Source organism: Lepidochelys kempii, chromosome 8 (assembly GCF_965140265.1).
Source record: "Lepidochelys kempii isolate rLepKem1 chromosome 8, rLepKem1.hap2, whole genome shotgun sequence".
NCBI lineage: Eukaryota > Metazoa > Chordata > Testudines > Cheloniidae > Lepidochelys > Lepidochelys kempii.
In genome coordinates this window covers 74059200-74075087 of record NC_133263.1, presented here as the reverse complement: position 1 = coordinate 74075087, position 15888 = coordinate 74059200, and the positions used below count along the sequence as shown (strand labels likewise).

The 15888-nt window shown below is 41.4% G+C and overlaps 1 protein-coding gene across 2 annotated transcripts in view; it reads left to right on the top strand.

The window, feature by feature from the left end:
• LOC140916065 (very-long-chain enoyl-CoA reductase-like) overlaps positions 1-15888 on the top strand; it is a 33346-nt gene that overhangs the window by 7802 nt on the left and 9656 nt on the right. For both annotated transcript variants that reach the window (XM_073357014.1, XM_073357015.1), the window contains exons 2-7: positions 6562-6612; positions 7169-7220; positions 7616-7660; positions 9216-9319; positions 11516-11631; positions 11749-11854. In XM_073357014.1, the coding sequence (XP_073213115.1) occupies positions 6562-6612; positions 7169-7220; positions 7616-7660; positions 9216-9319; positions 11516-11631; positions 11749-11854 (474 nt within the window). The remainder of the gene's footprint in view (positions 1-6561; positions 6613-7168; positions 7221-7615; positions 7661-9215; positions 9320-11515; positions 11632-11748; positions 11855-15888) is intronic.

The following is a 15888-nucleotide window of genomic DNA, read 5'->3' as shown; positions in this document are numbered from 1 at the left end:
TTAAGTGCCAGGACAGTTTTCCCCATCTCTTCTTGAGGATGGACAGAGGTTTTTTTGTCTGTTTTCATGGGCCAAGGAGAAGCACACTTAAAGTTTACTGGTGGTGGGGAGGCTGGTTTGTTTAGTTTTTTAAAAAGGAACTGGACAGTCATTTTCAAAGGTACAAAAAGGTAGCTAGGTGTCCAACTCCCCTTAAAAGTCAATAAGAATTGAGTGCCTAGCTCCCATTTGTGTTCTTGAAAACCTTCACCCTCGATCCACCTATCTCCCTGAAATCCTCTCTTGTATATTCAAGTGTTTTGTCTAACCTAGTCAGGTGATTCCTTATGTTACCCCTGTGGTTATACTAAATAACCAGCATGTTGCTCAGTCCCTTCATTTGCAGATAAAGATGGTGTGAGGATCATGTGCAATTCAGCTACAGAAGTGTGTGGTATGATCCTGAGCACCTGCTGTTCCAGATGACTTCAGTAGTAGTTATAGGTGCTTGACATCTCTCAGGATCAGGCCTGGTGTGAGGATCCCTGTTTCTGGGAGGTTTGCAGACATTGCAGGACTTACAGATTTGGGCTCTGACCTCACAGTGTTTGAAATCATGCTGGAACTTACTGTTGTTGCTAACAACATGGTTCTAGCATGATTTCCCTAACTGGTTTGGATAGGGAGCTGTTCTTGAGAACAAATGTTAGCAAAACTTCATCTTGGCTAGGGGTGGATTGAGTTGAGTCTACTCCAGAAACAACAAGTGGCACCTTATAGACTAACAGATTTATTTGGGCATAAGCTTTCGTGGGTAAAAAAAACACTTCTTCAGATGGTTTTTTACCCACGAAAGCTTATGCCCAAATAAATCTGTTAGTCTTCCACCGGACTCGTTGTTTTTGTATAGGCTAGCTACCCTCTGATACTAGTCTACTCCAGGTGTCCCTTCAGTTTCTGCCGAACTGAAGCTGTCATTTTAACAGACCTTCTGGCTGTGAAGATAACCCTTTTAATGAGAGATGGTGTGGTGCTGCCTGCCTAGAGCATTGCTGGGATATTGCAGGTCCTATTACAAAGGTTTCCCTTGCTCTACTCATCTCGAGACTGCATGACTCAGAATAAGAATGTTGAGTTTAAATGCCTGGGGCAGGGTTGCTTGGACTGCAAAGAAAATTATGATTCTCTTCTTTTAAGACTGTTCCTTTGTGCATGACAAAGGTAAGGAAACTGTGCATAAGATATTTGAATGATCTGGGAACACTTAAAGGGACACAACCAATCTAAACCACATGCTGCTGACTGAAAATGTGTTGTTTTTTTTTTATTGTTACAAGCAACACTTAAGATTTTTATTGCTGAAACAGCTGACAGGAAAAAAGTTTCCCCTAGTTTCTTTGCATTGTGCATTTGACAACACTTGGTGTATAGTCAGTTTCACTGCTTCCCCTTTAACACAGTTAGTCAAGCCATTACCCTGTTTGTGAGAGTCTTGGGAGAGAATCATTTTAAAAACAGGAAAATGTGATTGTAAAGAAACACCACCTGGCAGGAAGCCTCAGTGTTTGAAACTGACTGAATTTCAAGTTCAGCGTTCCTTCAAGAGAACAAACATATTTGTTTGTTTGTCTATTACTATTATAAATACATGTTTTCAGACATAAAAGTTTCAAAGACTTTTTGGTAGGTAGGAGTTTTGCATGTTGAGCCCTAGGTGACTCCTCTGCACTGAAGTCTAAGCACAGAAGCAAGAAAATTCTGAGGGGCTCTTTTCCCTTGTATTATATCCATTGTTGCCTTTGTCCCATAAACTTTGCTAAGTAAATGATCTGTGCCTGTCAAAGCTGCTTCAAGCACCTGTCCACATTGCCTCATAAGACCCCTGGGCTAATCCTGCTCCTTAGCAACAGAAAATCACAAAGAACAAGAATCCTAGAGGCTTCAAAGTCCTCTACTGCCATCTTCAGCCCCAAAGATTTTAGGCATTATCTTTGCACTGCAGTTGGGAACAGGCCTCCCAGCTAGGGTTGCCAACTTTCGGATTGCAGAAAACTGAACACCCTTGTTCTGCCCCTTCCTGAGGCCACGCCCCTTCCCCGTCCCTTCTCCAAGGCTCCACCGCCTCTTCCACTGTTGCTCACTCTCCCCGGCTCTCGCTCATTTTCACTGGGCTGGGTAGGGGTGTGGAAGAGGATGAGGGCTCCAGGGTGGGCCCAGAAATGAGGGGTTTGGAGTGTGGGAGGGGGCTCTAGACTGGGGCAGTGGGATTGGGTGTGGGAGAGGGTACAGACTCTGGGCTGGGGGTTCAGGCTCTGAAGTGGGGCCAGAAATGAGGGGTTTGGGGCAGGCTCTGGGCTCGGGCATGGGGTTGGCGGACAGGGGGGTGAAGGCTCCAGCTGGGGGTGCAGGCTCTGCTGTGGGGCCGGGGCTGAGGGTTTCAAAGTGCAGGAGGGGGTGCGAGTTCTGGGAGGGAGTTTGGGTGTGAGAGGGGGTTCAGGGCACTGGCTCCAGGCCGCACTTACCTCTCAGAAGTGTCCCGCATTTCCCTCCGGCTCCTCTGAAGAGGCGCGGCTTGTTGCGCTGCCCCCATCTGGAGGCACTGACCCCACAGCTCCCATTGGCCATGGTTTCTGGCCAATGGGAGCTGTGGAGCTGGTGCTTGGGTTGGGAACAGTGCAGAGCCCCTATGGCCGCACCTCTGCCTAGGAGCTGGAGGAAAATGCTGGCCACTTCTAGGAGCCATGCAGAGCCAGGGCAGGCAGGGAGCCTTCCTTAGCCCCGCTGACCAGAGCTGCCAGGATCTCTTTTCGACTGGGCATTCTGGTCAAAAACCGGACGCCCGGCAACCCTACTTCCAGCCTGCCCAGGGGTACAGGCATGTGCTAGTGGGGCTCGAGCTAAAAATAGCAATATCTAACTACCTTGTCAGTAGGTAAGAACAAGGTTCTCAGATCTGACGCCATTAGGAAAAAAAGAAAAGGTGTTTCCCATAAATCAGCTACTTCACATGCATCCTACAACAAATATGAGGCTAGATATATTCTGACATACACACATAGGTCCGACCTGAAGAACAGCTCTGTTAGCTTGAAAGCTTGTCTCTTTCACCAACAGAAGTTGATCCCATAGAAGATATTACTTTACCCACCTTATCTCATCCACACACACAATGCTCTACAGAAAGGGGGGTAATGGGCGCTCTGACAGACATTTAACTATAACATTGCAAATCACAGTGCTAATACATATAATTACCTTTTGATTTCCGAGAGGTAACTGCTGCCTCTTTGGGGACACATTTATTCCCTCAGGGCCAAGTCCTGGTTCTGTTAAAGTCAAGGACAAAATGGCTGTTGACTTGAGTGGAAACAGCATTTGGCCTTCTGGGTATGAGATAATTCTATTTCATACACCTTCTCTGCAGGTCTGGCCTCAAGAAAAATGGCACCCTGGATGAACTTGTATTTTGGTGCCCCTGGCCCCCAGTGGGCTCCCAGGCTCCCCACCACCCCTTGCACCTCTAACACCTGCATCCCCCTCCTGGACCCATGAGGGGAAATGGAGCTGGATGAATAGAGGAGATGGCATTGCTGCCTACTTTCCCCCTTTGAACGTTGCTGCTCTGTGCACCCTTGGGGTTGGGGGAGTGAAGTCAGAGCTCCCCTCCGCCAGGTCACTTTGCTCTCCCCTTACGCAGCCCAGATGGGGAGAGAGCAGAAACTCCTGGTGCTCGCCTCACAGCACAGACTAGGTGGGGAAAGTGACCTGGATGCATGGAGTGCTTGGTGGTGCACCACCTGCACCACAGCCCCTTGGGGGGGCATGGAGGAATGTGTGTGTGGGGGGGGAGAGGAGCAGTGTCTGTGTGTCACCACTCCCACCCATGTTCCTCCCCCAGGAGGAAGCAGGTAGAAATCTGGATTTCCCCTCCACCCCCGACCAGCTGGGAGCAGTTTCTGACTCTACACTGGCAGTGCACACCTCTGGACAGCTCACCCCTTCACCATGGTGCCCCTGGACAGTCGCCCAGGTGGCCCACCCCTAAGGCCGACCCTACTTCTCTGCCTGAATGTTGTTGGGTATGTACAGAATGTGATCACCACATGTCAGAACCCTCATTCAGTGTTTATTCTGTAGTGAGTATGTTATGGAATATGAAACAATATTGAAAATACTGGAGATATCCTTAGTATTGAATAAAAGCAGGCTTACCCTACCCTCATACGCAGACATGCCAATGTGATCAGTGGAGACAGTGAAGTCCAGTGCATGCTGGGACTTTTCAGCATGACTGGGAAGTAGGTACCACAGGGCTACATTGCCAATGCAAGTAAATACCCACTGAGTCAGCATTAGCTTTTGTGGCGCCCCTGTTCACTTTCTGAAAGCCCCATGAGGGCTATTTTTAAGGAGGCAGAATAGCTGCACTGGAATTGTGCTGTCAAGGCATTAGTGAGGGCTAGGATCCACTGTGGAGACATAAGGCCTCTGGCACATATTGAGGTATTTTTGTGTCTTGTGGGCTAAACTCCTTCCCATTTCCACAAGGGAGCAAATCCTTCTACCCCACTCCACCCTTCTCAGTGAGAACTACATCTTGGGGTTTGGAGTCTCCTCCTACGCTGGACATTCATTCTCAGACAGAAACTTGTGGCCTTAAGTCAAAGAAGACTTATCTGTACAAATACATGACAAAAGGATCACCAAGGTATTATGGGCTCCAGACCTTTCCTATATTGTCCTGTTAAACACTGACAGTTTGATTCATTCCCAGTGACGTCAAGGAATGAAATCTTGGTCCCACTGAAGTCAACAGTAGTTATGCATCGACTTCAGTGGGGTGATTTCCTGCAATAGGACTACTCACAGAGTAAGTTATTACTCTGCATGAGGAAGGTGGCAGAAGTTGGCCCTGATGTTGCAATCTGTTTTTTCCATTATGTACTTTAGGAATGAGAGATAGAAGCAGAATAGACTAAAAGATCTTGGTTTTCCTCTCTCACAGACTGCTGCAAGACAAACTCTACTGACTTCAGTGGAGTTGTTCCTGATTCACATCAGTCTGAAATCAGAATCAGGTCCCGAGTGCAGCTTCACCTGCTTTTCTCACAAATAGCTTAGTATGACCGAGAAATCTCAAGGGAAGGGGGATATACTTACCTCAACTGAAATAAAGGAACTGTTTAGAGGGAGAAATTTGATAACTGAGGATAAAAAAATTAAGTGATTGAACCTAAGGACAAATCATGTCATGGCCCTAGCTAAATCTAAGGAGCCTCACCTATGTAAGCAGTTTAATAGAACAGGCAGGATTAATTTATTTTGTGTTGCTCTTATTCAGGGATAATTTTTCCTAGACTATAAAATAAGCTTTTTTTAAAAAACAAAACAAAAACCAACTGAGTGATTTTAAAAAATCAATACCGTATTTGCTTGTGTTAGTACCCAGCAGGATAAACTGAAATTTGGTGAGGCTATTCCAAATAAAAATGTCAACAAGTATAATTTCTAGGATGTGATGGCATGATCATTGTGTCTTTGAGTATTTTCAGAATGCTTATCACATCATTTTTGAAGATCAGTTGATACAGTTGAGAGCTGTATTAAATGCCCAAGTATGTCCAAAACAAAATATAAAGTCTCTAATTAAAGGGACACAATGATTAAAAACTGTATATCCCAAAAAATGAATGTACATACCTGTTTTATTAACAAAACTCAGCTTGGACAGTGAAACCGAGCAGTTTCCTTTTTGTTGATAGTTTCAGTTTCTGTTCCCCATGCACAAACACAATGCTGCAAAGTTTGGGATGCAGACACGGCAGGGAGTACTTACAGTCAACCCAATAACTTATTTCATTGAAAGAAATATATACCTCTCCCACAAATATTCCCATTAGTTATAGCTTCTGTATAGAATGTAACTTTGGAGCCTCAAGTGACTGGAAAATAGCCCTTAGAAATATTGTTTAAAGGTTCTCTCTCTAATACTGCAGAGCATGCCCCTGTAAAAAACATTCATTCTGAATTACAGTCTTGGGAGGGATTTAAAGCCTGGTCTATATTTCAAACTTCAATGTGCTCTATTTACAAGTAAAAAATTATGACTTTTCTGTCTGTGCCAAGCTGTGTCTGACTTTTGCAACAGTAAAAGATTTGGCAGGACAAATTCTTCCCTCAGTTACACCTGTGAAACTTGATGGAAGTCTAGCTTGCTATCCCATAGCTATGTTGTCTCCATTTTACTAACAAGTGTTTTTTGTTTTTTTTTTAAAAAGGCAAAATCTTATTTTGGTCAACACAGTAAGCACTTGTGGCTCTGACTACACAGAGGGAGAAGATCTGTTTGGTAGGAAGTGCTCTTGCTCCAGAGTACAACTGCACTTAGAGATTTAAAGACCTGCAGTTGGTCCTGATCAAAGCTGCCTCTTGGTTATATCAGAAATAGTTATATTAGCACAGTCAGACGACTGGAAGAAGGTGGTACTTCATCCTTAGCAATGATCATATTTCTAAAGAATGCCCCAAGAGCTGCGAGATTAATCAGTCAGCAAACAGAGTTGTCATTTTGTTTTCTATCAGGTGGAAATCCTTGATTGGAAGACAAAGCAACAGCTGTGCTTTCTGGATAAGGTAAATGATAATATTGTTAAAATGGCAGGTGACAGTTTTTAATTTTCTGTAAGTAAATGGAGTGCTTGTGAAAGGAGTTGGAAAACCCTTCCTCCTCCACTGGAGACAATAGCCTAGGCAGCGGCAGAGCAAACTTGCCCACGTCGCCTTACAAAATCCCTCAACCCCTTTCTGGAAGGACCAGAGCGCAGGGAGCACTTCCAACTTCATTCGTATTCAACCTCTCAGCTGAGGGGGTCTACAAGGGTGCCAGTTTAGTACCAGTTGTGAAGTGACCCTAGAGAGATTTCACATAAGCCGCAAAACTATCATCATGTTGTAATAACTTTGGTCATTATTAACATGGATGGATTTGCAACATGAGCTAGAGATTAAATGCTCCCTTTTCCTATTACGAGTGGCTTGAGCTGTCCATACTAGAAATAGAATTTTTTGGCCATGTTTCGGAAAGTTAAAGGAATGCTGTCAACTTGAAAAATCACATTTCCACCTGCACATTTTTTTGTACCTACTGATCATCTTCCAATACAAATGAACAGTATTTTTTGTTGCCTAGGTGGAACCATGTGCCACGATTAGTGATATCAGATTGATGTTCCATAAATCATGTAAGTATAATATTTTCAAAGAAACATACTAAGGGTACAAATCACATCAGAATATCCAGTACATAAATATTTAAGATAAAATTATATAGTTTGATGGAGCATGTGATACACACACACACACACACACACACACTAACGCAAATAATCAGCAACTGAACACTAATGTAGCTGACATTTAAAATAATTTTTCATTAGCTGTCATCTCCTAATTCATGCAGATCTGTGCTTTGATCTGTAACTTGTTTTATTGTTTGTTATAAAAAAAACAACAACAAGAAGTCATAAAAATCTCCAACCAAAAACTTCTTCTCTCATTCAGTTGCAGTCATTACAACAGTGGATAATCCAAAAGCAAATACTGTGGATAATTTTATGTTTTCTAATTTGTCTTGCAGATCCCAAGTGGTATCCAGCAAGGCAGTCAATAAGACTTGATCCCAGTAAGTACCAGTTGAGTCTAGAGTAACAAGGCTATGAACATAGTGCTTGCATAGAGGGGTGCCACATCTTGCCCTCTCTGCTGGTATTATCTGCTATAAGTGGGAGTTTTGCTGAACTAGTTAACATTATGAAGGACTTTACAAAAAGGAGCCCACACAAGCTGAATTCTTTGAACATTTATTGCTCAGAGTCCCACAGATGGGTCTGGTGACAATACCCACTGTTTAGTTAACTTGGGAGTTTGCACATTGTTTTAATTTGTTTTCAACTGTTGAGCACTTGTCCTTCAATGGAAGCAGCATATAATCTATATATTACCTGCACCTAACTGCAATGAGATGGACCCCAAAGTGGTGCTCGTCTGTGAAAAGTCTGAAGGGTTATGTGCTAGTGTTGTTAATTCACAATAATTTCGTTTTATCGCAGGTGGACATTACAGTTTTCTCATGTGATAAGATAATGCAAAATGAATTAATGGGAATATAGGATCTACAGACTTAGCTGGTGCCAAATGGCTGATTCAGTTAATTTAGTCACAGGTATTTCTGGTAGAAAACTCTTGTCGCATGGCATTGGTGCACAAGGGAAAGCATAACTGGAGAAAAAATGTTAATTCTCCATAGTTATTCAAATACAATGTAGCACCTTTTCCCCCCTGCTACTAAGCATACAGTTGTTTACACAATCCCTTTAAATGATTATGCTAGTAAAGATTAACGCACTGTGTTGGGATCAGTCCCTGGGAAAATACGTGCTTGAGCGGCTGTGTTTCCTTCCTTTCCTTACGTTATCAGGCCCCATCCAGTGGCTTATGCTGGGAAAGTGGTCACTGGGAAACAACTGGAACTATCGGGATTCCCCTAAATGCAGGCACTTGCCACCAGCCCAAAGCAGGCATGTGTCTCATAGGTCAAACGTCCGAAATGGAAAGATGTCAGTTAAACAAAAGAGCTTGAAAAAGAGTTGAATATAAATTGCATTCTACTATGCAGAGAGGGGGAGATCCTGGTCTGCTCCATACCTCCTGCCTAGGACCAAAACCCTGTGGAACAACCACATATCCATTGGACTGAAGTGGAAGGCCACAAAGAGATTACATAGGGGCACTCTTCAACCTCTTGCATGGATGAGGAATGAGAAGGGGACTGGTTAGTGGGTCCATGATCTATGTAAATTCTCTCTCCCTACAGAGAGAGCAGTTACACACCCCCAGTAGTGTCTACCCGTTTTCTGTAATGGAATATGCTACTGCAAAGCAGGGGATGAGGATTCAATTGATGGTGTGTTGGTTTCAGTGGTCTTCCGTGGGTGCATAGCAAATTCACTCCTATATTTTTTCCTATTGTTTTGTATGCAAATATAAGGAAACAGAAGCACACTGCATTTGTTTTATCAAATGGCACCCTCTTACCTAAGACTCTGGTAAAAGCATGTGTCAGGCCAAAGAATCCCACAGATTGGTCTAAACAGACTAAAGGGTTTCTTTAGGGTTAATATGGTACCAGAGTTTACTTTAATTTCACTGTGATGAGTATAACTACTTCTTCTTCTCAGAAGGAAAATCCTTGAGAGATGAGGAAATCCTGCAGCATCTCCCAGTTGGCACAACCGCTACACTATATTTTAAAGATTTAGGGCCACAAATAGGATGGACTATGGTGAGCTATGCTGCAAGCCTGAGACATTTTAATTAATGCTTCTCCTTAATTAATTCTTGCATCACTTTCTCTCTGCATTTATTTAGAATGTCCATGCGCTGCCTGGTCTGACAGCAGATGTAGACAGTGGAGCTTCATATTCAGTGACTCTAATCTTAAGAAGCATTTAACCAGAGAACCCAAAAAAAGTACATCATGAAATCCTGACAATGCACCCCATGGAAAAGCAGCAGTGATCGCCTTGCAACATGGTAGCCTGGCACCCAGGAACTAAGTGACTATGTAACTTCTGTTCCTTGGGCTGTCCGAGATCAGGCTCATCCTGTTGTCCTGGCAATCAATCCTGCAAAGACATATGAGTGACTTTACTCATGTCAGTCAATTTCATTGACTTCAATGGGTCTACTCATGAGAGTAAAGTTACTCACATGCATGTTTACAGTTCAGGTCCTGGGACACTAATGACAGCTGGTCATTTCAGTCGCAGCATGAATTGAGTTTCATTTTGGTGAATAGTTTTGGCTGAATAAACACTGAAAACAAACATTTTGAAACTCAAAGTTTGCTTTGAAACTATCAAAAGGAACCATTTCAACATTGTGTTTTGAATCAACATTTCATTTAGAAACCAAGTGTCGCTTCAAATACACCTTCACACTCTTTCATTTGACCCAAACAATTTTTTTTTTCTTTTTAGTTTTTTATTGTGTCAAGAAAGACCACCACAAAAAATCATTTCTGGTTTGAAACTACCCAAATATTTTTTCAGTTCAGCCACCAAACTGAAAAATCAGTTATTCATTCAGCTTAACATTAACAGAAATTGAAAACAAACGTTTTCTGCCCTCCTAATTCAGAGAAAAGTTCCATTGTGGCAGCATTAGCCTGTAGCATTGACTAGGTGGTAAAATAAATGGTGGCTCTGAAATGAGGTGGAAAACTGTCCCTGCACAAAGCCTTCTGTGATTCCACAACACACATATTGTCCTTTAGTTTTAATTTAAACGTCACAGCATGAAGGTAAAGTTAGACAGCAATTTGAAAACATATTTTTAGTTAACATAATTAATATAATCTTATTAATGACAAATAGCAAAGACAAAAGTAATAAACCCCCCCTATAATTTTAAATAATCACTTTTCATTGAATATAAATCTTCAGATTATCACACTGGAGCCTATGTTAGAAAAAGACGACTACCAAGTAATCCTAAATGCAGTAAGATGATCAGAACAAATAATTACAATATGAGCAGGTTATCAGATCAAGATGCTTTCATATCGATGTACAGTGAAATACCACAGCATATCAAAACATGATAATGTAAATTAAAGCATAGACCCTACCACATGATTGTCCTGTGAAACATCTAGACCCTCCCTCACCCTGCCCTCGTTCATCTTATTCAGACATAACCTAAGACAAACTTTAGCTTTAGCAAGTTTAAAGAAAAAATGTCTTCCCATCTACAGTCAATTTAACCTTTGCCAGGAAGACTGCTGATGCAATTACATCATATAATATCACCAATACCTCAACACATTTTCTGGACATATGAGTAGCTCTAACTATATCAGAAAAAAGTGGTGATTTTTTGTTACATAAGTTCAGTACATTTCCCTTATTTCTCCATAATTCAGACATGAACCTACTTTAATTAGTTATGGAAGCAAAAGTAATTATAAAAATTGAGGTCAAGTTAAAGTGATGCTGGTATGAAGTATTTCTATTTTAAACAAAATTGACTCATTAGAAACTAGTTTCTTGCCCCCCACCTTTTTTTTGGAGAAATTCTTTACCAGCATTCTTTTTAACCTACAGTCAAAAAGTAGTTTTATAGGATACCAAGATGAAAAATAAAGGCTAACATTATATAAATATAATTTGCATGCACATTTATCACAACTGTATGTGCTCCCATGTTAATTGCAAATAACTTGTCACCTGTGCATGTAAATACTTAAGTTGGATGCCATTACTGCAAATGCAAGTGCACATTATATGTATGCATTTCTAACAATCTCAGTCTATAATTCCAAATGTTGTCATGCCAAAAAAACCCACAAAAACACACCTCCATTCTGGATTGGTGGAGGAATTTACTAATCACAAAACGAAAACAAAGCACTGCCACTGATCTGCTCTGTCTAATTATTCTTTCTCTCTCTCTCTCTCTTTCTTTTTTTTTGGGGCAGGTATTTTTGACAGAATATGCAGGTCCATTGTTCATCTATTTTCTGTTTTATTTCCGCATGCCTTTTGTCTATGGGCTGGATGACAAGATTACATCAAGCCCACATCCAGTGGTTAAGTAAGTTCTGTTATGAGCCTCAAGCAATATTTTTGTAAGCATCCTATTTTTATTCCAAATTTCTTGCCACACTTGTTTCTGTAGCATTCTTAAATGCTTTTGTCTTGCTATTTCTAGCTTGGCATGTATCTGCCATTCTTTCCACTACATCAAAAGGTTGATTGAAACAATATTTGTTCATCGGTTCTCCCATGGGACTATGCCACTGAGGAATATTATTAAGGTAAATTGTGACAAAAATCTACCCACAGCCCTCCAGTAAATACAATCTGGCCACTCTCTGCACTGCTTCATTAGCACAGTGTTTTGGTGTGGCTTTTGTGGTAATGCACAACAGCTCTGATTATGTAAAGCTGTAATTCTTTTACAAGATCTCACAATAACCTTCCCATTGTAACCTACATGCCACCCTGCCATTATAATTGCTGTCACAGTTTTCCCATTGCTCTTTCAAGATTTAATACCTTCAGTATTCATTCCCTTTTTCGCCCGCTAGGCGCTAGCTCTCTTGGGTGTGAGGATTTCAGAAGCAGTGTTATATTTTAAGGGGGCACAGTCTAGTAGTACGTAGCTAGAGGTTTTCAAAATATTTTTAATCTGTTTTTTTGTAATAGTATCATAGAATCACGTCTCTCCTTGACAGTTATAAATTTGGCTTTGCTTCTTGTGTAGCATAAAGCACCATGGCTGTTCTACATTTCCTTCCTGTCCTGAGCACACCTTAGCAACAACTCTGTTCTGGGAGCAGGGGCTCACCTGTGCTCCCTCCGTTGTCTGCCTGCATAGTGGTATGAGAGACTGCATGGATATGCAGTAACTACAGACATTTTTTTAAAAAAAAGAGGCAGCAGAATACTATATTTTAAAATAATATTATATAGAATCTGGAAGATAGCAGATTATGTCATATCCTAATAGCCCGGTTTTACGATATTTAATATTTTGTGTTTAGACTATTCCTTTAAAATACATCTGCATTTTAAGGGATTGGTAGTCTGACCTGGGAACAAGAAGACTCTAGTTTCATATTTACACCCTACCAATAGTCCTATCTTTGTTATTACCTTACTGATCATCTGACTCCCTGCAGCTGATTAGCATTAGCTTTGTGCTTCCTAAATAGGAAAAGGGTCCTAAATATTCAGCTAGTAGCATGAGCTGGGCACTGGTAGTCACAGTGAATTTTTTTTGCACAGATTTATTTTCATTGCTTTCCTAAGCAGAGATGTGTACAGGTTTCTATCAGGCTAGCAGCTCACTTAGAAATGTCTACTCTGGACAAGTGGTAGCTATTTTACATTAACAACATTAGATGCGTGAAAGCAGGACAATTGTACCTTTAAAGTGAATTCATACAGTGCATTAAATCATCACTTGTCACTGGTGTCTGACACTCCTATTGCACCACTCCAGTCCAAACAAAATACAGCTGCTAAAATCCTTATCTTTGCCAGTCATTCTGACCAGGGCTTTTGAATCACTTCCCCTTCTCCACCACATCAAGTTCACAATACTTGTCTTCATCTTCAATTTCATTCATAACCATGTGTCTCCCTACTTATCTGCACTTGGGCCTGATTCACCTCGCACTTGCTCTGGTGTAATTCTGTTGATTTTAATGGAGTTATTTGTGATGAAAAAATTAATATCGGGTTGACCCTTAATGAATTTTTTTCAAATTTATCAGCACACCAAAAAATTTTTATAAAAATTTTCTGGTCAAATTGAACATTTTCATTTGAGGGTGTTTTTTTTTTTAAATTAAAATAAAATTTAAATTTCAGAATGAAAAGTCATTTTTAATTGAAAGATTTTGAAAATGTCAAAATCCAACATTTCTAACTTTTTAAAATATATTTAAAAAATATATTTTTGAGTGAAACAATTCAGAAAGTTCAACATGAATTTGCAATAAGTCTTGGTCAGCCCAAATCTGCATTTCTTGGTGAAAAACATTTCACCGGAACAGTTTTACCAACTCTAATCCCATTATCTTTACCAGCCTCAACATACTTGGTTTTTTTTTCCTCTCACAGCCATATGTGCTTCTTCCATGCCACCACATGTGTGTGGAACATTCTTCCTGGGTTGTAAAGACAGTTCCCCATTTAAATTGGGGGGGAAAGGGATCAAGTTGATGTAAGGTCCAGTGGCCCAGACCCTTAAAGGAATTTAGGTATATAACTTCCTTTGAGGATCTGCCTTATTACTTTCACTTTGTGGGAGGAGAAAGGAGTGGGTGTACAGATTTTCAAGGACATTTAATTATATAGGAAATTTGGGCACCAAGAAACCATTTGTGAGATAGCAGGAGCAAAGAAATGTCGGACTCCCTCCCTCCCCCCCCATTCAAAATGGAGCAATTTTAAACACCTTAGAACTTCCAAACAACTCCGTGTAACTTTCACTAAAATTCCATCACTCCCCTATCATGATGTGTGTGATTTTATATTAGGCCTACTTTTTTTTATTATTATTCCTAATTAAGAGACAAATTGTTACACTCCATTCTAAAAGGAAAGCCCAGCTCAGCCTTAACTTTGGAGCCATAAATATGGTTTAATAATATATATGTACATATCTTTTTACCTAGTCTGACTACACATTTTTCTCCAGCACTCAAATATAGGTGGTAGGAAAGGCCTCCTATTTTAGATACATCATTGTTCATATAGGGGCTGTTGCTTGTTTGTCCTCTAGGAGAAGTCAATTATCTTAATTTAGCGAGAGACAATCAAGTTCCTTGTGAGCATGACTTAAAGGAGATGGGATTGGACATTTCTGAGAGGGAGAAGGGTTTCCATCCATCATATTGGCTGGGAGACCCTTCACCTTTGTTTCACATACATGGCAGTAGGGTCATTTGGGCTCTTTTATTGCTTCATTGTGCTCTCCAGGACCTGGAGGATATGAGCAATTTTTAAGAAAAGATACAGATGTAATTAAAATGGAAACAGACATGTCCTGCCCATGAAGGTTCTACTCATTCCTAGTAGGAATCAAGTAAAAACATTACACGGTATAAACAAAGCTCCTTTTGCTAGCACTCCATATACTCTTGAAAGGTTGTGTTACTTTGTTAGGCCCTGCTAAGCAGTGTCATCTGCTGGGAGTCTGTGTATGAAGAATGAGTTGTATACTGCCAGTTTTGATATGACTGATACTGCTTTCAGCAGTGGCAAATCCCACTTACTTTAGGAGTCTTTCCTTAAAACTGAACTATGTTTTTGTAGTAATTTGTGTACTTTGGTTGTTCACATTAATTACAGCATTTATTGTTGGGATCAGATTCCCAATGTTTAGATGATGCTTTAGAACAGGGGTTCTCAACCTTTTTCTTTCTGAGGCCCCCCCAACATGCTATAAAAGCTCCATGGCCCACCCATGCCACAACAACTGATTTTCTGCATATAAAAGCCAGGGCCGGTTTTAGGGGGTGGCAAGCAGGGCAGTTGCCTGGGGCTTCGGCTTCAGCTTCAGTCCCAGCTGGCAGGGCTCAGGGCTTCAGCTTTCTATCCTGGGCCCCAGTGAGTCTAATGCTGGTCCTGCTTGGCAACCCCCATGAAACCTGCTCACAGTCCCCCAGGGGGCCCTGGGCCCCTGGTTGGGAACCACTGCTTTAGAAGGATTTTTTTTCCTGCACTAAAAGCCATAGGCATATACAACTCAGCTCATGGCAAGTCCCAAATTTATGGGAGAGTTTCCTTGTAAGATTCCATTTTAACAGTCTGAGCCCTTCAGGGCAGAGACTTTCCCCATAAGTCTGTACCATGCCTGGTGTGTTTTGGGTGATACTGTAATACAGTAATGAACAGCGAGGAAGGATGGTCTTGGGGTTCGGGTGCTGGACTAGTACACAAATATCTGAGTCTGGTTCTGCTGCAGGTTTTCTGAATAACTTTGGGAAAGTCACTTAACCTCTGCACCTGGGTTCCATTATCTGTAACAGAAATAATCATGCTTTCTTTGGCCCACCATTTGTCTGTCTGGCCAGTAAACCTGCAGTAGGGACTGTCTCTTTATGTGTTTGTACAGTGCCTTGCACAATGGGGCCTCACGCTTGACTGAGGCCTCTGGGCTCTACTGTAATATAAACAATTCTAGGAAAAATTATACTGACATTCATCACAAAGCTGTGAAGGCAACCACCACCCTTGGAGCATGTGAGAGTTTACTACCTCTCAAACCATCAGCTAAAAGAACCACATTGTCAGATATACTACATTCAGCAAGTCTGGTTTGCAGATGTTAAGATTC